The 20,259-nt window shown below is 37.1% G+C and overlaps 1 protein-coding gene across 4 annotated transcripts in view; it reads left to right on the top strand.

The window, feature by feature from the left end:
- Positions 1-20,259, top strand: part of sdk1a (sidekick cell adhesion molecule 1a) — a 245,019-nt gene that overhangs the window by 89,805 nt on the left and 134,955 nt on the right. For all 4 annotated transcript variants that reach the window (XM_043234647.1, XM_043234648.1, XM_043234645.1 and 1 more), the window contains exons 2-4: positions 13,131-13,290; positions 17,545-17,651; positions 19,950-20,097. In XM_043234647.1, coding sequence (XP_043090582.1) covers positions 13,131-13,290; positions 17,545-17,651; positions 19,950-20,097 — 415 coding nt within the window. The remainder of the gene's footprint in view (positions 1-13,130; positions 13,291-17,544; positions 17,652-19,949; positions 20,098-20,259) is intronic.

Below are 20,259 nucleotides of genomic sequence, written 5' to 3'. Positions count from 1 at the left end.
AACATAGTGCTGTTATGTGGCAACACGGGGGACCGGGTTTTAAAGGTGCACACTGCCCAAGGTCCAAAATTGACTTTTTGCCACACTTGCTAACAGTGAGTGAGACAATTAATATGAATATCATGTACTAGTAATGGATATTTAGCATTATTTTTACAGAAAAATGTGTAAATATATCATTTAGAACATATAATTTATTAGCTAGAAAGAAAAGAAGGATGAAAGAAAGTTGATGCTCGTTTTTATTTTGGGGGCTTAGTACTAATGATTTGGATCAGAAAGATTTACAGCCAATACGGTGAAAAAACAGCTTTCATTATAATATATTTGAAAATGCAATTTATTTTGATAGCAAAACTGAATTTTCAACATCATTACTCCAGTTTTCAGTGTCACGATCTTTCAGAAATGATTGCAAGATGATTCACTGTTCAGGTAACAATTATTATCAATGTTGAAAACAGTTTAGCTGCTTTTGTGTAATATATTTATAACATTTTTCATATTTTTCGACGAACAGAAAGTTCAAAAGGGCAGCACTTATTCGAAATACAGATCACGAGTTGCAATGTCACTTTTGATCAGTTTCATCCATCCTTGCCGAATAAAAGTAGGAATTTCTTTAAAACATGTCCTTTCTGACCGCCGACTTCGAAACAGTAATCTACGTGGCAGTGTTATTTGTTCATGCGTTTTTTTTGTTTGCCATATCTTTTATTGTGAAGATTGTTTTTGTTCACTGTTTTCCTTCCATGCAAGCTCCCCCACGCCAGGTGAGTCGGTGGTTTACATTCATCCAGCAGATGGACTTGGCACTGTCATCATCCCTCTGTAATGTAACACTCAGCTACAGCAGAAGAAAAAAAAAAAAAACCAATGCAGGTTTAGCCTGGGAACGCAAACTACGTCAACGTGAGCCCTAAAGCCTGAGAAACCAAGGACTCAACAAACAGAACAAGGCAAACATGTTGGAAAATATACACAAGGCCTAATGACTTAATGAGAATAATTAATGGCACACACCTGGAAACAATCAGTGAGGGACCGCTGAACAAACACATGATGTGAACAAAGAAACCAACCTTCAAAATAAACATCGCACAGAACAAAAAAGCCACCAAAAACATGTTCCCATATGAATATTGCTGTGTTTTTAATAGTCCAGCGAGGAGGATGACCTTAAATTCCTTTGTAGGGACGTAACAGACTGCTATTGGGTGGCGTGTCGCGTTTAAGGTCACGATATCTGCGCAAAGGCATATTTATCTTGTCTTTGTTGTTCTTTCCTGATGTTTATTACACTGATTGAGCATCTTAAAACGCGTTATTTGTTCACTGCGGTTTCCGTAATACGCCGTTAAACCTCATAGGCATGTCTACACACATCCTGCGTGATAAATACCTCAAGATTGAACGGAACAGTTGCGGTACTGAAAATGGAAATGTACGTGGTTTGTTTGTTATTCAGCAGATAACCCGATTCCATAAGCTGCAGGACGGACAAGTTGATTTCGAAAAGTTTCGCGAGAAAGCCGCGGCGTCTTAAAGATTGCTGAGTCCAAGCTGACCTCAGTGTTGTGGAGGATTGAGAGTGTGTGAGTGGGCTTATGATTATGGGCCTTGAGATCCCGCTATGTGACGAGGGAGGGTTTGCTGCATTATTGATGTCTGAATGTTCTAACGCTGATGATTTTTGAGTTGTTTACGTGGATGATAGACACCGAGGGAGATGACTGTTTTGATTATCACGGCAGCCTCACGCATTTGAGCGATTGTTGTTGTTGTGATTACCCTCCATTTGAGGCCTCTTCTGCCGGTTCCTTTATGAGTTTGTTGATGTCTCGAGAGCAAGGCGGTTGTGGCGACGTGCGTTTAAATCCTGCGTTCAGTGGCCAAGTGGAAATATTAATATTAACAGTAAACCGCATTAGCTACTGCTGTGCTTGTACTTGAAGTTCATATTAGCTAAATTAAACTTCTCGCTTGTCACTGTGCCAAGTGGCTTTTCAGTCAGTAGTGAAATATTGAAACTGTTGTAAAGCTATACTTTATTTTAAAATCCAGGAGCATGTGAAAGATACTGTTGAACTGCAGCCTGTGTTTTATTCTTTATTTCCTATGAGTGAAAGAATGATAATTGAGGATGTAGAGCATGTGTTTGTGCAAGTGTCCTGGTTCTCAGATTTTTTTTTTCTTTTGGGAAACACCAGCTGAAAACCAGAGATTCAAAAGACAATAAAACAATTCCTCAGAATGTGCTACGATTTGAAACATCTGCGGTCAAATGTTTGAAAGTTCAGTGTGAATACATTTTTTTTTGTCTAATTGCTGAAAACATTTTTCCACAGATTTTTCCCAGACCAAATTATCTGGATTTATTTGTTTTATTACTGTGTTTTACCTCAACACTGTCAGCAATTGTTGCATACCTTTATTTATTTATTTATTTATTTTTTGGTCTCAGTTCATTTCCAGTAAAAAGCAGGGGATGTATCTTTTATGTACTATTCGCTATTAAGAACTCCAGTTTATTGTCATTACCCAAATAATCATCAGTTACACCAAACTTATATGTAGGGCTCCACACACAAAAATCGAGTAAGGAGCTATTGGCTCCTAATAAGAAACAACAACTTAGGCACCAAATAATTTAAAGTTGCCACAGAAAAAACTTGTTTTATTTATTTTATTTTACTTTTCTTTTCTTGACCTTATCAGCGTTTTAATCCATCTTTCAAATGACCTGGGACCTGGGAGCTGAGGTTCACTTAAAGTGGACTGTAAGCATCACCTAGTGTAGTTTGGGTTCTTCCTCAATGCATCCTACTATAAATGTTGTGCACATTCAGTTTGTTGTTCTTCATGAATAAAGTGCAATTTTGTTGAAGTTGAATCATGTAGACAACAGGTTAAGTAAAAATATTAACATGCAGTAGCATGCAAATATAGTTTTTACATTGCAGTGTTCACAAGCTTTACACATTTTCCGCAGTTTGAAACACTGAATGAGCTTTTACATGAGACTTCTCAGTAAGTTGTATGTTGTGCAGCTGCCCTTCTGATGTTAATTCTCTACTCTACTATATTAAGAGAAAGACATAATGGGTTCACTTGAGCTTGAACTGAGGTGCATGAGGTCCTTCCTCATTAAAGAGCGTCCAAACCGTATTTATTGTTTGAATTAATTATGAATTTGGCCTAATTTTAAAGCCGATACATTTTGTTTATTTAAAAGTAACAAAGCTTTTAGCGATTCACTGGACGGCAAGCGCCCTTCAAATAATGCGAAGTTCATGCATTAACAGAACACGGCATAAGAAGCCATATTAGTAATGATTCAACGAGAATTGTTCATGTTATTGCCAATATCCACACAGCTGGCAGCATTACATGATGAAGTTTAAGTCGTTAACTAAATAGACACTGCTTTTGTGCACTTTCACTCGTTCGTCTCCGTCATTTTGTTCTCTTGCGCGCTGCACAGCTGAGCTGCGTTTAGCAGGTGTGCATCAAAGATGAAGAAACTTTTGAGACTTTCTTTTTCCCACTAAAACTTTGATACGCATCGCCTCAGTTTAATATGCGAGCATAACAAAAGATGTGATCGCAAAACCATCAAGGAAAAAGGGTGTTACGTGCAGAGTCATAATATGTAAACATATATAGTCGCCAGTGGTGACCTCAGCAAAGTTTTAATAAACCCTGAGAGATTGCCACCAAAACATTGACCGTCATTGACACTCAAGACTTCATGAAAGAAATCCTAATGTCCAGAAATGCCTAAATTAAATGTGCTCAATGTTCTCATGTACAGTAAAGCATTTTTGTTTCTTTTCAGAAGGCTTAGATTAAACCACTTTACTCATATATCAATTTTGTCTTTTAAAGTGTCAGTTTTAGTGGAATGAACATAAATCTCATATGTGTATAAACAAAAGTCTTGATGGGTTTGACAGTGCAGGTATAAACAAGCAATTATTTAGCAAAGGCTTCCTGCACAGCTTTTTACGTCTTTTTTTAATCAATTGCTAGTTGAGGAGCTGTTTGTCACATGTTTTAGTGTTTATCTGGTCAAGCTCACAAATCAAGTAAATGAAGTTGGTTCCTCTTGTGACCGAGATGCTTCATGTCTCAGAGTGAGTATTGAGGGTGAATCTCAGTTTCTCTCTCTGTCCGTCTGTGTTGGACCCCGAGTGTTAGTCTCCACAGTGATGTGTAGACAGGGTTGATTGCTCCCTGTCTGGCCTGTCAGACAGTGTCAGGCAGAGGAATGATCATCCTGTGCCATCCAGCCCGAAGAAAACTTTAACTTTCACCCCTATACACAGAGCAAAGCTTACCGCACTGATTTTTAGATTAAAAGTTGTACCGTTAAAGATAAGGCTGTAATTGGTATTCTTAAGGAGAATCATCCTTTCATTTATCGTTTCAGGAGCAAGCACGGTTAATTTAACAGAGATCTCACATCAAGATGGAAATGAACCTCAGACACTGTAGCCCAATCATTATTCCATTAGAAATAATTAAAACTACATTTTCTAATAATTAAAAAATACATTTTGTTGACGCTGAAATTCTCGAGGAAATACAATGCAAGTTGTTTTAAATGTTTTTAGCACATTTCTGTATGGTTGCCGGGTTTATAAAAAGGCTTTAGTGGCTTTTAGCAAACTGCTGTATGGACGCTAGGGTGTTCTGACGTTGATGGGGTCTTTCTATGTGGCCTTTCTATGTTAAATTAATGCATTTTAGCCAATTTGGGAGCCTGAAAACAGGTTTAAAGGTTTTTTCATGTACGTGTGAACTACATAAACACACATATGTGAAACGGTGGTGTATATGCGTTTGTGTGTGTTACATGTTCGGTCTATAGGTATGCGTGTAGGTGCTTAGGGGTTTTTTCCGCAAAGTGACACTGCCACTTTTTTTTACAGTGACTACTGACCTGACATGCATAATACAGCATTTTTGTCATTTTTAAAGATCTGTGTGGATTGTTTTGACAACATCTGTCATCTGTATGCAAACCTTTTCAGAAATTCAAAGGTAAAACGTTTTTGTGGAATTATTGTCGCTGTACCCTAAAGTGTCGACAGCGCGCCTAGTTTTAATAGGCCTAGTTGTTAGTACCTGTATTTGACGTACCACAAAAAAAAATCCACTACAAATTACTAATTACTTCTTTAAAATTGCTATTTGATTACATTACTGATTACTGCATTAAAAAAGTAATCAGATTACTTATCACCTTACTTTCAAGCTACTTTCAAGTTTACTTTTTGAAAAGTTACATTTATATCTACTTGCAATATCAACAAAACACTGTAAAATACTTTGTAAAATGTAGAAAACAAACAAAAATGAACAGTGAATACTTGATACACAAGCATGAGAAATATTGTAATGAAAGCTTGGAGGTGTCGATTTTTATATCAAGTATTAGCTCTCATTTTCCGGTGATTTATTGAAGGCCGTGCATAAATATAAAATGCATTTTAATTTATATTTTTTCTGAATGCTGCATTTTTAACTTAAACGACATACTTTTTATTGACATTAGTAGCTATAATCAAATGACTATGTAAGAGGCTACTGTGTAAAAACGCTTGTTGGTAGGGTCTGGCTGGTTGCTAGATGGTCACTACTTTTAGTGAGTTTTTGCAAGCTCCTGAATGGTTGCTAGGGTGTTTTTGGTGGTTGATAGACTGTTGCTAAGCTGATTTGAGTCATTTGAATCACATTGCTGTATGGTTGCATGTTGTTTTCAAGTTTGATAAGTAGTAATCGTGACGTTTCCCTAGCAAACACCACTTATTAAAATCATTTAACCCTTTTTTGAGTCGAAATCTTACATTCCCTGTCATTGTAACTATAATTTACAAAGCTTGATGCCTTGTATACCAGTATGCATTTGGCTGTTAACTAACTTCACATGTGTGTTTCTTCCTGTGTTGATGTATCATATCTTGTCAAGCGCTGTGCTCTCAGGTTCAAAGCCCTGGCTAGCGCTTTGATTCACAGTCAGCTCATCAAATGGATGGTAATGAGCTAGTTTTGCCCACTCTGATTGTCAGTGTGTGGGCTTTACTCCCCCAGACAGACTGACAGATAAAAAGCAGGCTAGTGCTCCCAGGAGCCCTTTTAAAGGTAATTGAGTTAAGAGTCAGAAGGCAGGCCTGTATTTCCCATGGAGTGCAGAAGTAACCAGCATCGGGAGGCTGTTAGCTCCTTATCTGACGTTACAAATGATTGCAGAGGGTCCTTGATTTGACGAGGAATGCAAAGTGATCCTGGTTTTCGTGCCCGGAGGGATATTTGAGGTAGCTGTAGTATTGTGACAATACTGCAATTTTAACGGGCAATACCATTACCAGTTAAATTTCATGTTTTTTTATGTACTGAATGTTTGTTCTGCCTGTTTTTAGATTTTAAAAGCGTTTTGGCATCATCTAGCACTAACCTGAAGGGCTACAGCTAGATTACAGTAAAAGCATATAACTCCTTAAGAGTTCTTTGCGTCAAAAGGAAAAAGTTATCTATATTCCATAACATATATTGCATAACTGGGAATCAATTAAATCAATTTTGGTATTACAACATTAATGTACTTTATAAAATATGTATATTGATTTAACATTGACAAAATCTACTGATTTTAAATTTTATTTTATTTAGTTTATTTAAGACAAAACGTCAATTTTTTTTGCCAAATTGTTGTTTATTTCAGGCAATATAGTGGACAGTTATTGGTTACTGGCCATAAAATAATTATTTACTAGAGTATTGATTGGTTCACACAGTTTTCAGTATTTTACAGGAGTGACAACCAAGAAATGACAGGTTATTTTTTACAAGCCCATAATAAACTCTTCGATAAATTCCAAATGTGTTTTTTGAAAATAAGACTCATACCGAATGTTATATGTAACATGTCAAATTCAATATTTATTGTAAATACTATCCTCTATGGACACCTTGGGAACTGAAATGCCATAGTTTTTTTTTATAGCATTATAATACGATATTCTGCTAATTTAGCATTTTTAGATGATAGATAGAATTATTTGAATAAGCGTGAATGTATATTTGTTGCCTGAGCTTAGGTCTGGTGGTGGTGCTTAAGATCGGCTTAAGATCATTTCTATAAAAAAGGGAAAAAACTAAATTATTGTGATAACAAACAAAATTGTAATAGTACGAATTCTACTACTAAGAACAATATAAAATGCATTAGGATTATTGGGCTGCTCTGTTCATGAATGTTATTGTTAATTTTGCCTGTATTCGTCGTAAGGCTGCATGCACCGTACAAAGATGTCCGTTCCATGGCGGTTTGGTACAAATACATATATCGTGCCACCCCTATAAATAATATTTAAGATATAAAAAGAAAACAATTAAAATCATAGTTACTTAGTTAGCTGCTTGTGACATTCTAAATTAGTCGTTAGAAATAGTCAAGATAAAATTATGTCCATGCCTAAAGACATAAAAATTGCCATTTTGTGTTTTTTTCCTATCTCTGATTTTCTGGGGATTTTTGCGCCGTTGCTCTGTCAGGCTTGCTTTCCTGTTAGAAAAGGTTAGGAAAAAATTATAAAAGCAGCAGTAGCTAATGAAAAAGCAGGGGCAGGTTTCATCAACGTAGCCCATCAGGCCTGGAGGAGGCCTGTTACAGCCTCTTTTAGCCAAGCTGTCCGCTGTCGGAACATTTCATCTTTGATAATAATCCCAACAAATTGAATTTCCTTCTTGGTCTCTGCTTATGCATTCCTGAAGTCGTCTCGCAGTGGTACGGTCCACTGGAGAGGCAGAATGCTGATGAGCCCCGCACTGCCACTCCAGCTTCATGCACAGACAAATGGAAAGTGAAGGCTCCATTGAGCACACCTGGCAAAATAGGAAAGGTGGAGTAGACGGGAAAAGACGCCCGCACTCTACCTGTCTAACAGGCATCTGCCTCAACCGCCCAGGGACCTGCGGCAGATGGGAAGGGTCTTTTCTCGAGAAGTAGCTTGCTTAAAGAGGCTCGCATGAAACTACATCAAAACCCTGCCTTTATCCGATTTACCTTTATTATACTCATTAATAATGTTCATTTTGAATTTGAAGGAGGGCGGTTTGCGAATGGTGTATCGTTATGACATTGATAAGCAGAAGAGGATGTTTTCATTTCCTTACCGGGAGGTGAAGAGCTGATTTGGTGCAGTTATACTTGTTTCTTTTCCTCTGCTTCCTATTTTTCGTCTGCTTGATTTGATCCTATCTGAATGAGAATTTGTAGAGGACTCGTTGGTATTCACAAGGACAGCAGTTCCCATAGCATATCAAACAGAGCGCGTCTCAAGAGCGACGTACAGTCATTGTGAATTCTTCTCCTGGTGTTTCGCTGGGAATACCTACGGCACTTATGCTAACACAATCAAGGTCCTTTTTGGCCTTTTTCATCAAGATGGACAATGTCAGTTGCAAACATAAGATAGCCGATCACGATGAGTGTTTACTTTAGTCTGCGACAGATTTTCCTTGTGTACACTTCCCTTCACATGCTCGCCGAAGGAATGTGAGTGTAAATTGCGTGTTTACACCATAAACATTTTGATCCTGAGGCGGAATCACATTGATTTAAAGGAGTCAAATTCTAGAGGTGGCTAGCTTTTTATATGTCCCCTAAAGTCCACTTGGGTCAGAGAAGGATTCATAGGTTGTAGGGCTGAACGGCATATTGCATGCGATAGTCATGCACATCTCGTCAGTAAAGATGGTTCTTTGATTAACAATAAATCTCCATCAGCTATATATATATATATATATATATATATATATATATATATATATATATATATATATATATATATATATATATATATTATATATAAACTGGTCTTTAGAGAGAGCCTGTGTAGTATTCGTAAGTGGCTAAATGCTGAATAGATTTTGATTTGCAAATGTGAGGAGTTGCATTTCTGTTGAATAGCATATATATGGAGAAGAGGATATGTTTTGATGCACAGTTTTGATGTCTGTATATATTACAGATAAAAAGTTTGGGGTCAGTAAGACATTTTTTGAAAAGACATTAATACTTTTACTCAGGAAGGCTACACTAAATTGATCAAAAGTGACAGAAAATGCATTTACAGTATCAGGTTGTAAAAGATTTCTATTTCAGATAAGTGCTGTTCTTTTGAACTTTCTATTTATCAGAGAATCTAAAAAAAAGTATCTCCTTTCCACAAAAATATTAAGCAGTATCGTTGTTTTCACCTTTTATAATAACAGGGAATGCTTCTTGAGCAGCAAATCAGCATATTAGAATGATTTAGTAGTTCGAAATTCTACTTAATTTAAATTGTATTCAGATTTCAAAATGTTATATTTTGGTTATTTAGTTATTTTAGATTTAATTTGTAAAGCTTGTAAAAAGCTAAAGAAGTGTTTAAATGTTTATATAATTAATATTTGACACTTTTTTAAATAAAGGAATTTTTGTGTTTCCTGAAAATCTAATAATGTTACAACTACAAAGTTAGAATTGTGATGTTATTTAAACTTTTAAATTTATTTTGCATGGGAATTTCCGTCAGTTGTTTGGTTGCAGTGTGCAGGAAGCTTTGAAAACTGTAAATATTAGAGTATGTCTGCATAGAACATCAAGCCCTTCTCTTTCAAAAGAGCAAGGAAAATCCCGCTTTCTGTAAAATGTCCCTCTCAGAGTCTGAAGCAGACTGATCAAAAATTAAAAATTCATTTCCCCTGTTATCTTCACAGCATCAAATAAGAATAAGACACAATGAGTGAGAGCCGAATCAAGCTGTCAGGGAAGAGCTTCTAGCTAAGTAGGTGAAACGCGTTCGATGAAAAATGGATTGATACTAACGGCTGAAAACTTTCTAACAAGGTGCTCCTCACCCCGGTGAGGACGATTAAACTTGGGTGCGCGGTTTCCTCGCCACTCTTATTGCTTTTTTATATTTACAGCCAACCATAAGGCTACTAACATTTTACAGGTTTTATGTCGGTGCTGGAGGAATGAAATAAGAGATGCGTCAAGTCTGGCACGTCCTTCGATGTTTGCAACACAAGCAGGGGCTGTTTTTGAACTCTTGAAGGGAGCCCACGCGTGTTTCGCACGTGAGATCAAGAGTTCCTTGTGTCTTTATGGCAAATATGTCCGTGGGGTTCAGTGTTTCTTAAAGCTTGGTTAAATGCCATGTGGGGATGCTTTAGATTTAGGAGATTTAAATGCTTTAGAGGTGAGGAGTTTTCTGCTTGTAGACATGACTTCCCTCTGAGATGAAAAACTAGAGAGACAGAGGAGGAGGGAAGAGGAGGATGTACGTAGTCTGACTGAACATTTTCAGCGCTAGCGCAGTCGGAGATTAATCTTAGAATGATTATCCATGATTAGCATTGAGTGTTTGCTTTAATTACTACAGCTCTTGATTGCCGCAAACCCTCAAGCTTAAGAAAACATTTTTGTGATGTATTATTGAGATGAATTTGAATGTTTTGTGAGGAAAGGAGGCCAGTAATGACGTGTCTGCCTCTTTTATTCAGGCCTGCAGAAATATTAAGCAGAGAGTTGAGGAAAGAGTCGAACAGAAAATACATTAAGTTACAGCTACAACGTTTGTTGTAGTTTTTGCTTGAAGTCCACGGGAACAATATTAAATACGTGCTCTGGGTTTGTCACGCTATGGAAAAATGTTATTACCACCCAGACAAATTTGAAAAAGAAAATGGTCAAATACTGCTACCACATGAACGGATGCACCCTCAGCTTAATTGAATTTACATAGCCATACGGGTTTTTAAAATGCATCTACGCAACAAAGGCATAGCCAGTTAGAAAATTGCATGTAACTCGCAATTGAGTAGGTTAACCACTGATGCTAATGCGCTTTAGTTATTATAGTGCTAGTGGAGGTGATCGGCCCAAAAAGTCCTGAACATAAAAATGGTGAAGAACTGTTTCATCGTAATTCCGTATTCACAATATTCAAAATTCAGAAATACTGAATGGCCTTTAGACAGACTTTAAGTAAAAAGCATTCATAGGTAGTGGCTTTTTGTAGTTTCCGGATTTTATGGCCCAATTGTCCCCAATATCAAAAGAAAAAAAAATCCACAATAGCATTTCTATGACTTTGAAAAAGAGGGAAAAAACCTATCCAGAGATTTCAAAAGACGTCAAGTGCCATCACTCCCTTAGCCAATGTATTAGTTACTAGTTTTTGATTTGTAATTTAATGCCAAGGTAATAAAACACAACGTATAGTGCTAATTTAAATTAATGTTTATTAAAACAAAACAACTGTGCTAGATTTGTGATGTTTGTTAATGCATTCTCACTCTTGTGTGATAAAGGTCCATTAGTGTGCTGTAAATATGATCCAGACCTTGGATTAGTTAGATCTGGACCTTGAATCATATTTTATATTGTGTGTGTGTATTTCTGAAAATTTAACAACCAAAGAGCAAAGCATAACATCCCTAGAATTTATGCAACTTTTAAAATGCTTATTGCTTTTTAATTTCTTTGAGCAACACATGGGCTCCTGAAAGAGTTCTAAGCTTTTCTAGTAGAGCAATTCAAAGGATGAACCTCTTGAACCGAATACCCATGAGATAAAAGGTTCTCAACTCCCCAGAGAAAGAGCTCAGCAGGTCTACCCCATGATTTTTTATCATGGTACCCAAAAGCAGAGATCTACTTCAAACGTATGGTCCTTGCATTTTGTGTCCTCCTTTCTGAAAAGACAACTATAGTAAACCCATAAAACGGCCATAAAGCAGTGGCCATCTTTCCTCGCCCACACTGGTCACCCTCAGATATTTCTCAATCGCTCTGACCTCAAGGACACTATGTCTCTCTCAGCTGTCACCTGGAGTCTCACTGGCCCTTGGACTCCGTCTCCTCCTTTCATTCCATTTTTACAGGCCTCATTGATATGCTCCACAGCAGCTCAGCTGCATCTGTCTACATTCTCCACCATGTGCTCTACAGCAGGTTTGTGACCCCTTGACATTTTGCCCATTTAACTGAAACACGGCAATTCTGGAGCCTGTACATGAGCCTAAAGTGTCTGGATGTAGGTATATAAATGCAAATACGTTTTTAGATTCATAGAACTTGCAATTGCATCTTTCGTCTTTAACAAATTCATCTGTTAAAGAAAAAATTATATCTCTCAGAAAATGCAAAACATGGCTTTTTTAATCAGTATCTGTATAATGTTTCCAATAAAACATCTCTAAAACTGAATACATCTGCTGCCATATCAAAATAACGTCTCTTATATTAAGTTCATATTTCTTAGTACTTTGACAAATAGTGTTTATTTTTTCTGTGCATAAATTTAACTACTGTATATTTAGTGAGCTTTTTGACTAAAATTAGAAAGCATTTTGGCACCGGCATAAGAAAAATACACTTGCAGCAAAACGCATCCAATAAAACAAGCATTATATTATGCTTCTCGAGTAAATCATCCTGATGTTCAGATAATATTTTTGCCTTGTTTTCCAGTAAAAAAAAATGATACAGAAAATGATTATTTTGCAGCGAGTGCATATCGGCTGAGATGCAGTTCTCGCACTTATATATTTCAGATGGCTTACACACTGTTTAAAAGAGCCATTGCATGGCGCAATTGATTTGTCTGAGCTTTAGGGGAAACACGGCGACGGCTGACAGAAGTCAGATTCACTGCACCCAGGTGTCCTGGCTCTAAGTCGTCCTTTTTTTCAAATCAAAGCTCTGAGCCTTGCTCTTGTGAAGTGTGGAGAAATCCACAGATGGAGGATTTAAAAGGTTTGCCGCTGACTGTCTTTGGTTCTCCGGCGCTGTGAGGTGTCATGAAAGATTTCTCCGCCTTTGTAGAAACATGTTGCGATAACCTTTGCGTGATTGCTTCTGTTTGTTTGCTCACACTGAGGAATGGGCATGAATAGCCATCTCTATCATTGTGGATTTCCGTGAAGTCGACGCCGCTGGTTGATGTAAATTGTGACGGTCCTGCATATTGACTTCATGTTTGATAGCACATGACTTTGGGCCCGCGCCGTGTAGCGTTACAGCGAACTGGCACCTTTTCTAACCGTGCCTCTTTTATGTCTGCCTGCAGGTGATGTGGCCCCCTACTTCAAAACAGAGCCGGGACCTCCAGAGATTCACCTAGAAGGGAACCGTCTGGTCATGACCTGCCTGGCGGAGGGCAGCTGGCCTCTGGAGTTCAAATGGATGCTCAACAACACAGATATCACAGCCTTCTCCCCCGAGTACAAGTGAGTGCCAGCTTTCATCTTAAGGCTTTCTGGAGATGAAGTCCTGCTCAGAACTGTCTCAAGGTTACAATGAGAAAGAACAGCAGAGGCTCACGGTTAATATGAGAGACAAAAAGTCTAATATTAATCCCGCCTGCAGCTTTTCTTCCGCACAACCCGCACATTTATTCACTGTCTGTGGCAGGTATATTAAATTTGTTCAAAGCATGACCATTAACCCTTAGAACAATATTCTTATCCCGCTGTTGTCGTTTATGAATCTGTTTAAGAAATCTTTCTCACTAATGTGTAGTTTTAAATAAAAGCAGCCATTTGCCATTTAAAGAGCATATTCATTTTTTTTTGTGTGTGTGTTAAACTTTTAAACTCTCAAAATATGAAGCTTGTGTTTTTGTTAAAGCACTTCCTTTCTTTCATCTGTCCAAAAGTTGTTGTGCAGCTCTTATTATTCTTCTCAAAACTAGCAGATTTTTTTATGTCAAATGACATTTTAATAAATCATTTGTTTATTACTGCTGCATTTCAAACGCCTGTTATAGATTTAAGTATATTACAATATAAATTATGAAAATAAGAATTTAATAATAAAAATGTAATAACAATACCAATGAGTGTGGAAGTGAAAAGCAAAGTCAAGTTAAATATAAACTTGTAAATGTAATATTTTTTTTTTGTTTTTAATTGTGACAGTCTTTTCTTCTTTATGGTGACATATCCGAGTGAAATCTTGTCAAAGAAAAAAAGTGTAGAATAGGACTTGATTGTATCCATCAGTTATTGACTGGTTTGTAGAAGATGTCAGTGTTTGCTAGCGATGTAGTGGAGAAAAAACATATAACTGTTAAAATGTTGTTTAAATTGTCCAATTATCAGTGGGACTATTGGTCTAGCTGTAGGAGTGTTTAAAGAGCACCTATTCTGCTGCTTTTTACAAGATGTCATTTAGGTCTCAGGTGTCCCCAGAATATATCTGTGAAGTATACGCTCAAAATACCCCACAGATTATTTATTAAATCATTTTAAATGCCTATTTTGGAAGCAGAAACAGAAACTGCCGCTCCCCGGCCCCTTTTCTAGAATAGAGCTAAATTACGTCAGATAAAAAACAACGTATGTCTGGTTTTGATTATCATGTCTATTGCACTGAAATCAAGCCATCAAAGTTAAATCAAGCCATATAAGTTAAAACGTCTGATAGAGCACACACATCTAAAGCTAAAGCACAGAAAGCCACAGGAAAAGCGTGCACAGAGGTCATGCTACTCTCCGAAATGGTGCTATAGAATGACATGGAGAAGAATAATTAAATTATTGCACACAAAAAGTATTCTCTTAGCTTCATAAAATTACAGCTGAAGCACTAATGTCACATGGATTGTTTTATTAATGATGTTCTTACTACGTTTCTGTACCTTGATCATGTTAGTACCCTTGCTGTCTATAGAAGGTCAGAGAACTCTCAGATTTCTTCAAAAATATTTTAATTTGTGCTCTGAAGATGAACGGAGGTCTTACGGGGTTTGGAACATCATGAGGTTGAGAACAGGGTTCCCGCCGGTCAGAATTGATGTGATGATTAAATTCAAAAGATCTAGGTATTGCAGTTCAATTTCAAAATATTGGAGACGTTTTTTTTTTTTTTTTTTTGCCTAGCCCCACCTAGTCAGGCTTGACGCACATGCAGGTTGCCAGATTCCCACTCAGACCCCTTTCGTTTGCCAGCTTCCATGACTGAAATAAAATATGCTCTGTTTTTCCGTCAACTGGCAACCCGAGGTTCCGAAACTCGATTAGGTAAACTGGCAGTAGGCGGGTTTCACAAACTAAACCAGAGGCCAACGTTCCAGGCCAGAACACACATTTTTAAAGGAAAATAACTGTACCGTTGTTTTTCAGATAAACAACTATGTTAACTTAGGATCTTTTTAAAATATATTATTAAAGATATTTAAGAAACATACTATGGTCAAAATTCTACATACAACACCTTTAAATATACTCTGCCTGTTTCAGAGTCGGGTGTTGCATTGTTGCATTGTTCTGCTGTTAGTGGGAAACAGTTCTGAGTGCCTCTTTCTGGCAGAAAATAAATGTGCATTTTCAATAAGGCTTTTGTTGTGAGGTAGTAGTTTCAGGACCCCTAAACATGCAAGTTCAAGCTAGCTGTTACATTAAAAATATGGAATAGATATATATATATATATATATATATATATATATATATATATATATATATATATAATTAATTTCCATGGATCTAGGTTTTGCATTTGTTTGTTTAATGCTTGAATTCCTCTGTGGGATCGGCCTAGTGTTCTTATACCTGCAAAGACACAGAGCTAATTCATCTAAAATCTGAACAGTAAAATGCGTTTGTATGCTAGTTCATTTATATAATAATTTATGGATGATAATTATTTAAATGAATACAATAATTAATACCTTTGGCTCATCCACTGAAATGTGAAGTGTATCATTTTCTGAAACTTGTATTTGTACTTGTATTATGTATGTAAGTTATTTTACAGTTTCATATTTTACTATGGCCATTGCCCTACGCTCATGTGGTATTAATGTTATTTGTGCAGGTATTTTAAAAAGTCTTAAATTTGAGTGTAGAAATCGTGCAGCAGCAATTAAGGAATTTACTTTTTTTGGTGAACTATCCTTTTAATATGACCTAAACAATAAAATAAAACCAGAAATCCACTTTGGAATACATGTCTTCTATATTTGCTTCTTTAAGATGCTCTAGTGTGAAGGTAAAAAGTGTTTGACCGTGTGCAACAGTTTCATGCCTGAAATGTGACATCACATTGTACAGATTCTACGAACGGGGTGTTCTGAGACGTGGCTTATGATTTATGGGGATTAAAAAAACTAGCAATTGGATTATTTATCATTTTACGGTGGTCGTGTACACACGTGTTTTGTTTTGTTCAAACGACATGAAAACTTAAATTTTGCATAATAGTTGTCCTTTAAAGGATTCTCCTGTAAATACATACTCATGCTAAGTCTGTTAAAGCAATTTCTTTTAATGCAATGCCTTCACCCATTGTAATCGGATTACTGTCGACACTGTTTTTGTTTGCTTTTACAAACTGAGAGACGAGTCGACATCATTTTCTGCGACAGATGCTGTCGATGGAGCTTAACTTGTATTGAACCTGGAACGTGCCTTTAATCAAAAGCGAAGTTACTAGAAGTGAAGCGCATTCAAATAATTTTTAATTAAGTTTTTTTTCTTTCTTTCTAGAGAGAGAGAGATTCCTCTACTTTATGCAGTAGTGCAATTAATCAGCTATATAATTTCCTAGTTGAGGTCTCTCCATGCCTTATGTTTAATTTCTCAGTAATGATAGCCTCTTAGCCTGACCTTTTTTAACCGGCGTACAGCCTCTGTAGCACTCAGCATTTCGCGTGGAGTGTTAAAGCTGCTGAAGAATTGGCCCTACGGGTTCCTTCTGTCTTAATAGAAGAGTCTACAGTGCTGCCCGGCTCTCTTTAGAGACGAATAATGCTTTCATTCGTTACCTGAAGTGCATTGCAGACACCTGATTCACAGTTAATGTCAAATTTTACATTAGATGTTTTGATTTATATTCCATTTAGGAGCCGTATACGTGCTAAAATAGGTGTTTCGCATCTTTGCGGCTTCCCGTGTCAAGTGTTTCTACGTTTTGCCTGTCTACAGAACAGGTTTGCTCTAATTGGTATTGCTTTTCTCATTATCTTACATCACCTAAACAGCGTGCTCAGAGCTGCCGCCGTATTGCTATTGAGTTTCTACGATGGAAGGAAACCACCACTGAAATGCACAAATGCACCGGATGGCATTTTCAGAGATGTAAACAGATTCAACTAAGTAGTGAGCAACAGCGCATTAGTCATGTATTCAGCGTATTCGGAAATGCCAACCGATTTTAATGCCCCTGCGTTCGACACCTTTGCTTTTGGTCGAAGTGGCCTTTTGGCTGAAATCTGATTTTCGTCATCATAGCTGGGCATGGAAAGGAGCTCCTGTGCTGCGTTTTGATGTGCTCTGTTCACGCTAATGTGTGAGCTGGCGAAAAAAAGGATAGTCGTGACTGTGAGGGTGAACCTTTTAATCCCGACCTCTCTAAATGGGAACACATTTGAGTCGAAAATCCTTGAATTTGTTGGCAAATAGCAGGGAGCTGTTGTTTTTCCTGCTGCTTTTTTAATCATCGGATGTGAATTAAAGTTGTTGATTCTGTGTCTCTCTCTTAGGTACACCATCTCCTCTCTCCAGCGCTCCAATATGGGCATTTATCAGTGTGTGGTGAGAAACAGGATGGGCGCTCTGCTTCAGAGAAGAGCTGAGATACAAGTGGCATGTGAGTTGATGTGGATCAAATCAGAGCTTTGCATTGTAGTCTGTTCCTGTTCCATCAGCCACACAGTTCTAGTCAAAATGTTACATATACTTTGCAGTGTCTTCAAAATAAGAGGGAACGCATGCTATTTTTAAAATTTAGTACTGACCTGAATGAGATATTTCCCATAAAAAAAATATTAGTTGAATTTATAAGGTTTTCCAGCTTCTTAGGGTATTTGAACACTTTCTGACAATGACTTTATAATTTTGAGAACCATTTTTTTCCAAAGGAGGACAACTGAGGGACTCGTACACAACTATTCCAAAAGGTTCAAACGGTCACTGATGCTACAGAAGGAAAAACCATGCATTAAGAGCCTGAAGGGGAAAACATTTGAACAGAATTAATTATTTTGCTAAAATATTTTAGTACTACCCTTTAGAAGCTACAGAAGATACTTTCCCAGAAGACTAAATAAGTTCAGTTTCCCCCGATACCCCTAATGCATTGTTTTTCCTTCTGGAGTACCTGTGAGAGATTATACCTTCTATAATAGTAGCAAATGAGTTCCTCAGTTGTCCTCAGTATAAAAAGATGGATCTCGAAATCATACAGTCATTGTTGGAAAGGTTTCAAATATGCACAATATTCTGGAAAACCAGCAGATTTGTGGGACCTGAAGGAATTTTCTGAAGAACAGTGGGCAGTTTACAGTAACCGTTCAGGACGAGCAAATCAACTATTGCCAAAAAACAAACAAAAAACGATTGTGGATCATCCGGGTAAAAACACAGTATTGAGAATCAAGTGATACTGCAATTGAAAGTAACTGTTTTCCATTTTAATGTATTAGTAAATATATTCTTGTGATGACAAAGCTGAATTTTTAGCATCATTTCTCAAGTCTTCAGCGTCACAAAATCAGGATACTTATATATCAGCATATATCTAAAATATACATTTTTGTAACATGATAAATGCCTTTAATATTACGTTTGATCACTTTAGTGCATCCTTTCCGAATAAAAGTTTTCATTCTCTCCAAAAAATACTGACTTACTGACCCCAAACATTTTAACAGTAATATATATATATAATTTTATGGTGCTTTTGCATGCTTTCTGAATCTTAAAACTCATTTTTGCAAATGCTTGGGAATAAGAAGAAAAGTAGATACTCTTCCTTGCACTTACATGCGAGGACCTGAGTGATACCTCTTAAAACTTCCCAGATAAGCTTTGAATAAGGCAGGAATTATACTGAATGAAGAAGATGGATGTTTTGCAGAAAAGCTGACTTTTTAGGCTTGGACCTTTACTCTAGCATTTAAAACATGCTCTAAAGGTTCACACTGACCTAGACTGACTGTTCCAGACACTTCAGCATTTCAGCTCAGAAAAACATCTAGCCATGATGGAGTCTTCACAAAATTGTCCATGTTCGATCTAGTGAAGATATAAAAAAATAATCCTTTTAAGAACATCATATATGATATTGTTCTTCATTTTTCCAAACCAAACCAGCAGACAGGTTTACATTGTTATGTTAACATTAGTTTATGCCATGATATAGCGCTAAACTATGGTGCCCTGCACATGCAAGAAAAAATAAATAAATTGTGCACATGATATATAAATTCGTCCCCACGATTTACTAGATTGTGTGCACAATTTATTAATTGATTAGGTCCTCCAATTCTGCAACACTGCAATGCTTTTGAGAATATCTATATAACTCATTCCCAACTCAAAATAAAACCTAATTAAATTGTCTTTGTCCATAACATAATATGACATAGCAGCAACATGTTTATGAGAATGCTGACAGGAACAACTATAAATACAGCTATATTTTGTGTGCATGATTTACCTAGAACAAGCACAAATCATTATTGAGCACATTATTTACTTAAAATGAGGGATCTTGCTTGACTAAAATTCAAAGGTGTTTTTAGAGAAAAGCACGGCTAAAGTAGTTTCAGCCAGCTCCTGCCCCCTTTAAATGATTTCAGATTTTTCAAGGTCCTTACAGCCTAAAAAACAGCTAAAGAACTTTTAAACACTTTAAAACGATGTGAAAGATGCACCACTGGAAGTATGTCACCAAATTGAATGTTCTAGACGTTCTTTTGTTCTGCATGGTGATGCAATCTTGTGTTGCTGTGCGCCATGAATAAATGTTTGAATAAATGTTTCTGATTGAATACCTCTGCAGTTTGTACCCAAAAGCCTCCTGAATGTATCATCAAGGTTGCTTTGTTTGGTGAACAGAAGTGCTGCCGTGTTTGTAATAAGATCCCTGACTTTCTTCTCACAGATATGGGAGACTTTCTCGACAACGACCAGAGAAAGACAGTGACACAAGGCCGGGCTGCCATCCTAAACTCCCCAGCGGTCAGTTGCTTCCCGCGGCCACAGGTGACATGGTTCAGGGATGGCTACAAGATCATTCCCAGCAACAGAGTGTAAGTAGAGCTTAATTGCTTGTCTAATCTTTAAACCTTAACGCCTGCTCATTAGGAAAGTTCTGGGTGACCCAGCAAAGGTCCCTATGGCTTTGGGTTCACGTAAGAGATGTAATTACCTTCTGTGTTCACGCTTATTCCCTCCGGGCATCCATTTACGGT

Source organism: Puntigrus tetrazona, chromosome 3 (genome assembly GCF_018831695.1).
Source record: "Puntigrus tetrazona isolate hp1 chromosome 3, ASM1883169v1, whole genome shotgun sequence".
NCBI lineage: Eukaryota > Metazoa > Chordata > Actinopteri > Cypriniformes > Cyprinidae > Puntigrus > Puntigrus tetrazona.
Note: the sequence above shows the minus strand (reverse complement) of the source record. Positions and strands in the feature narration are given on the sequence as shown.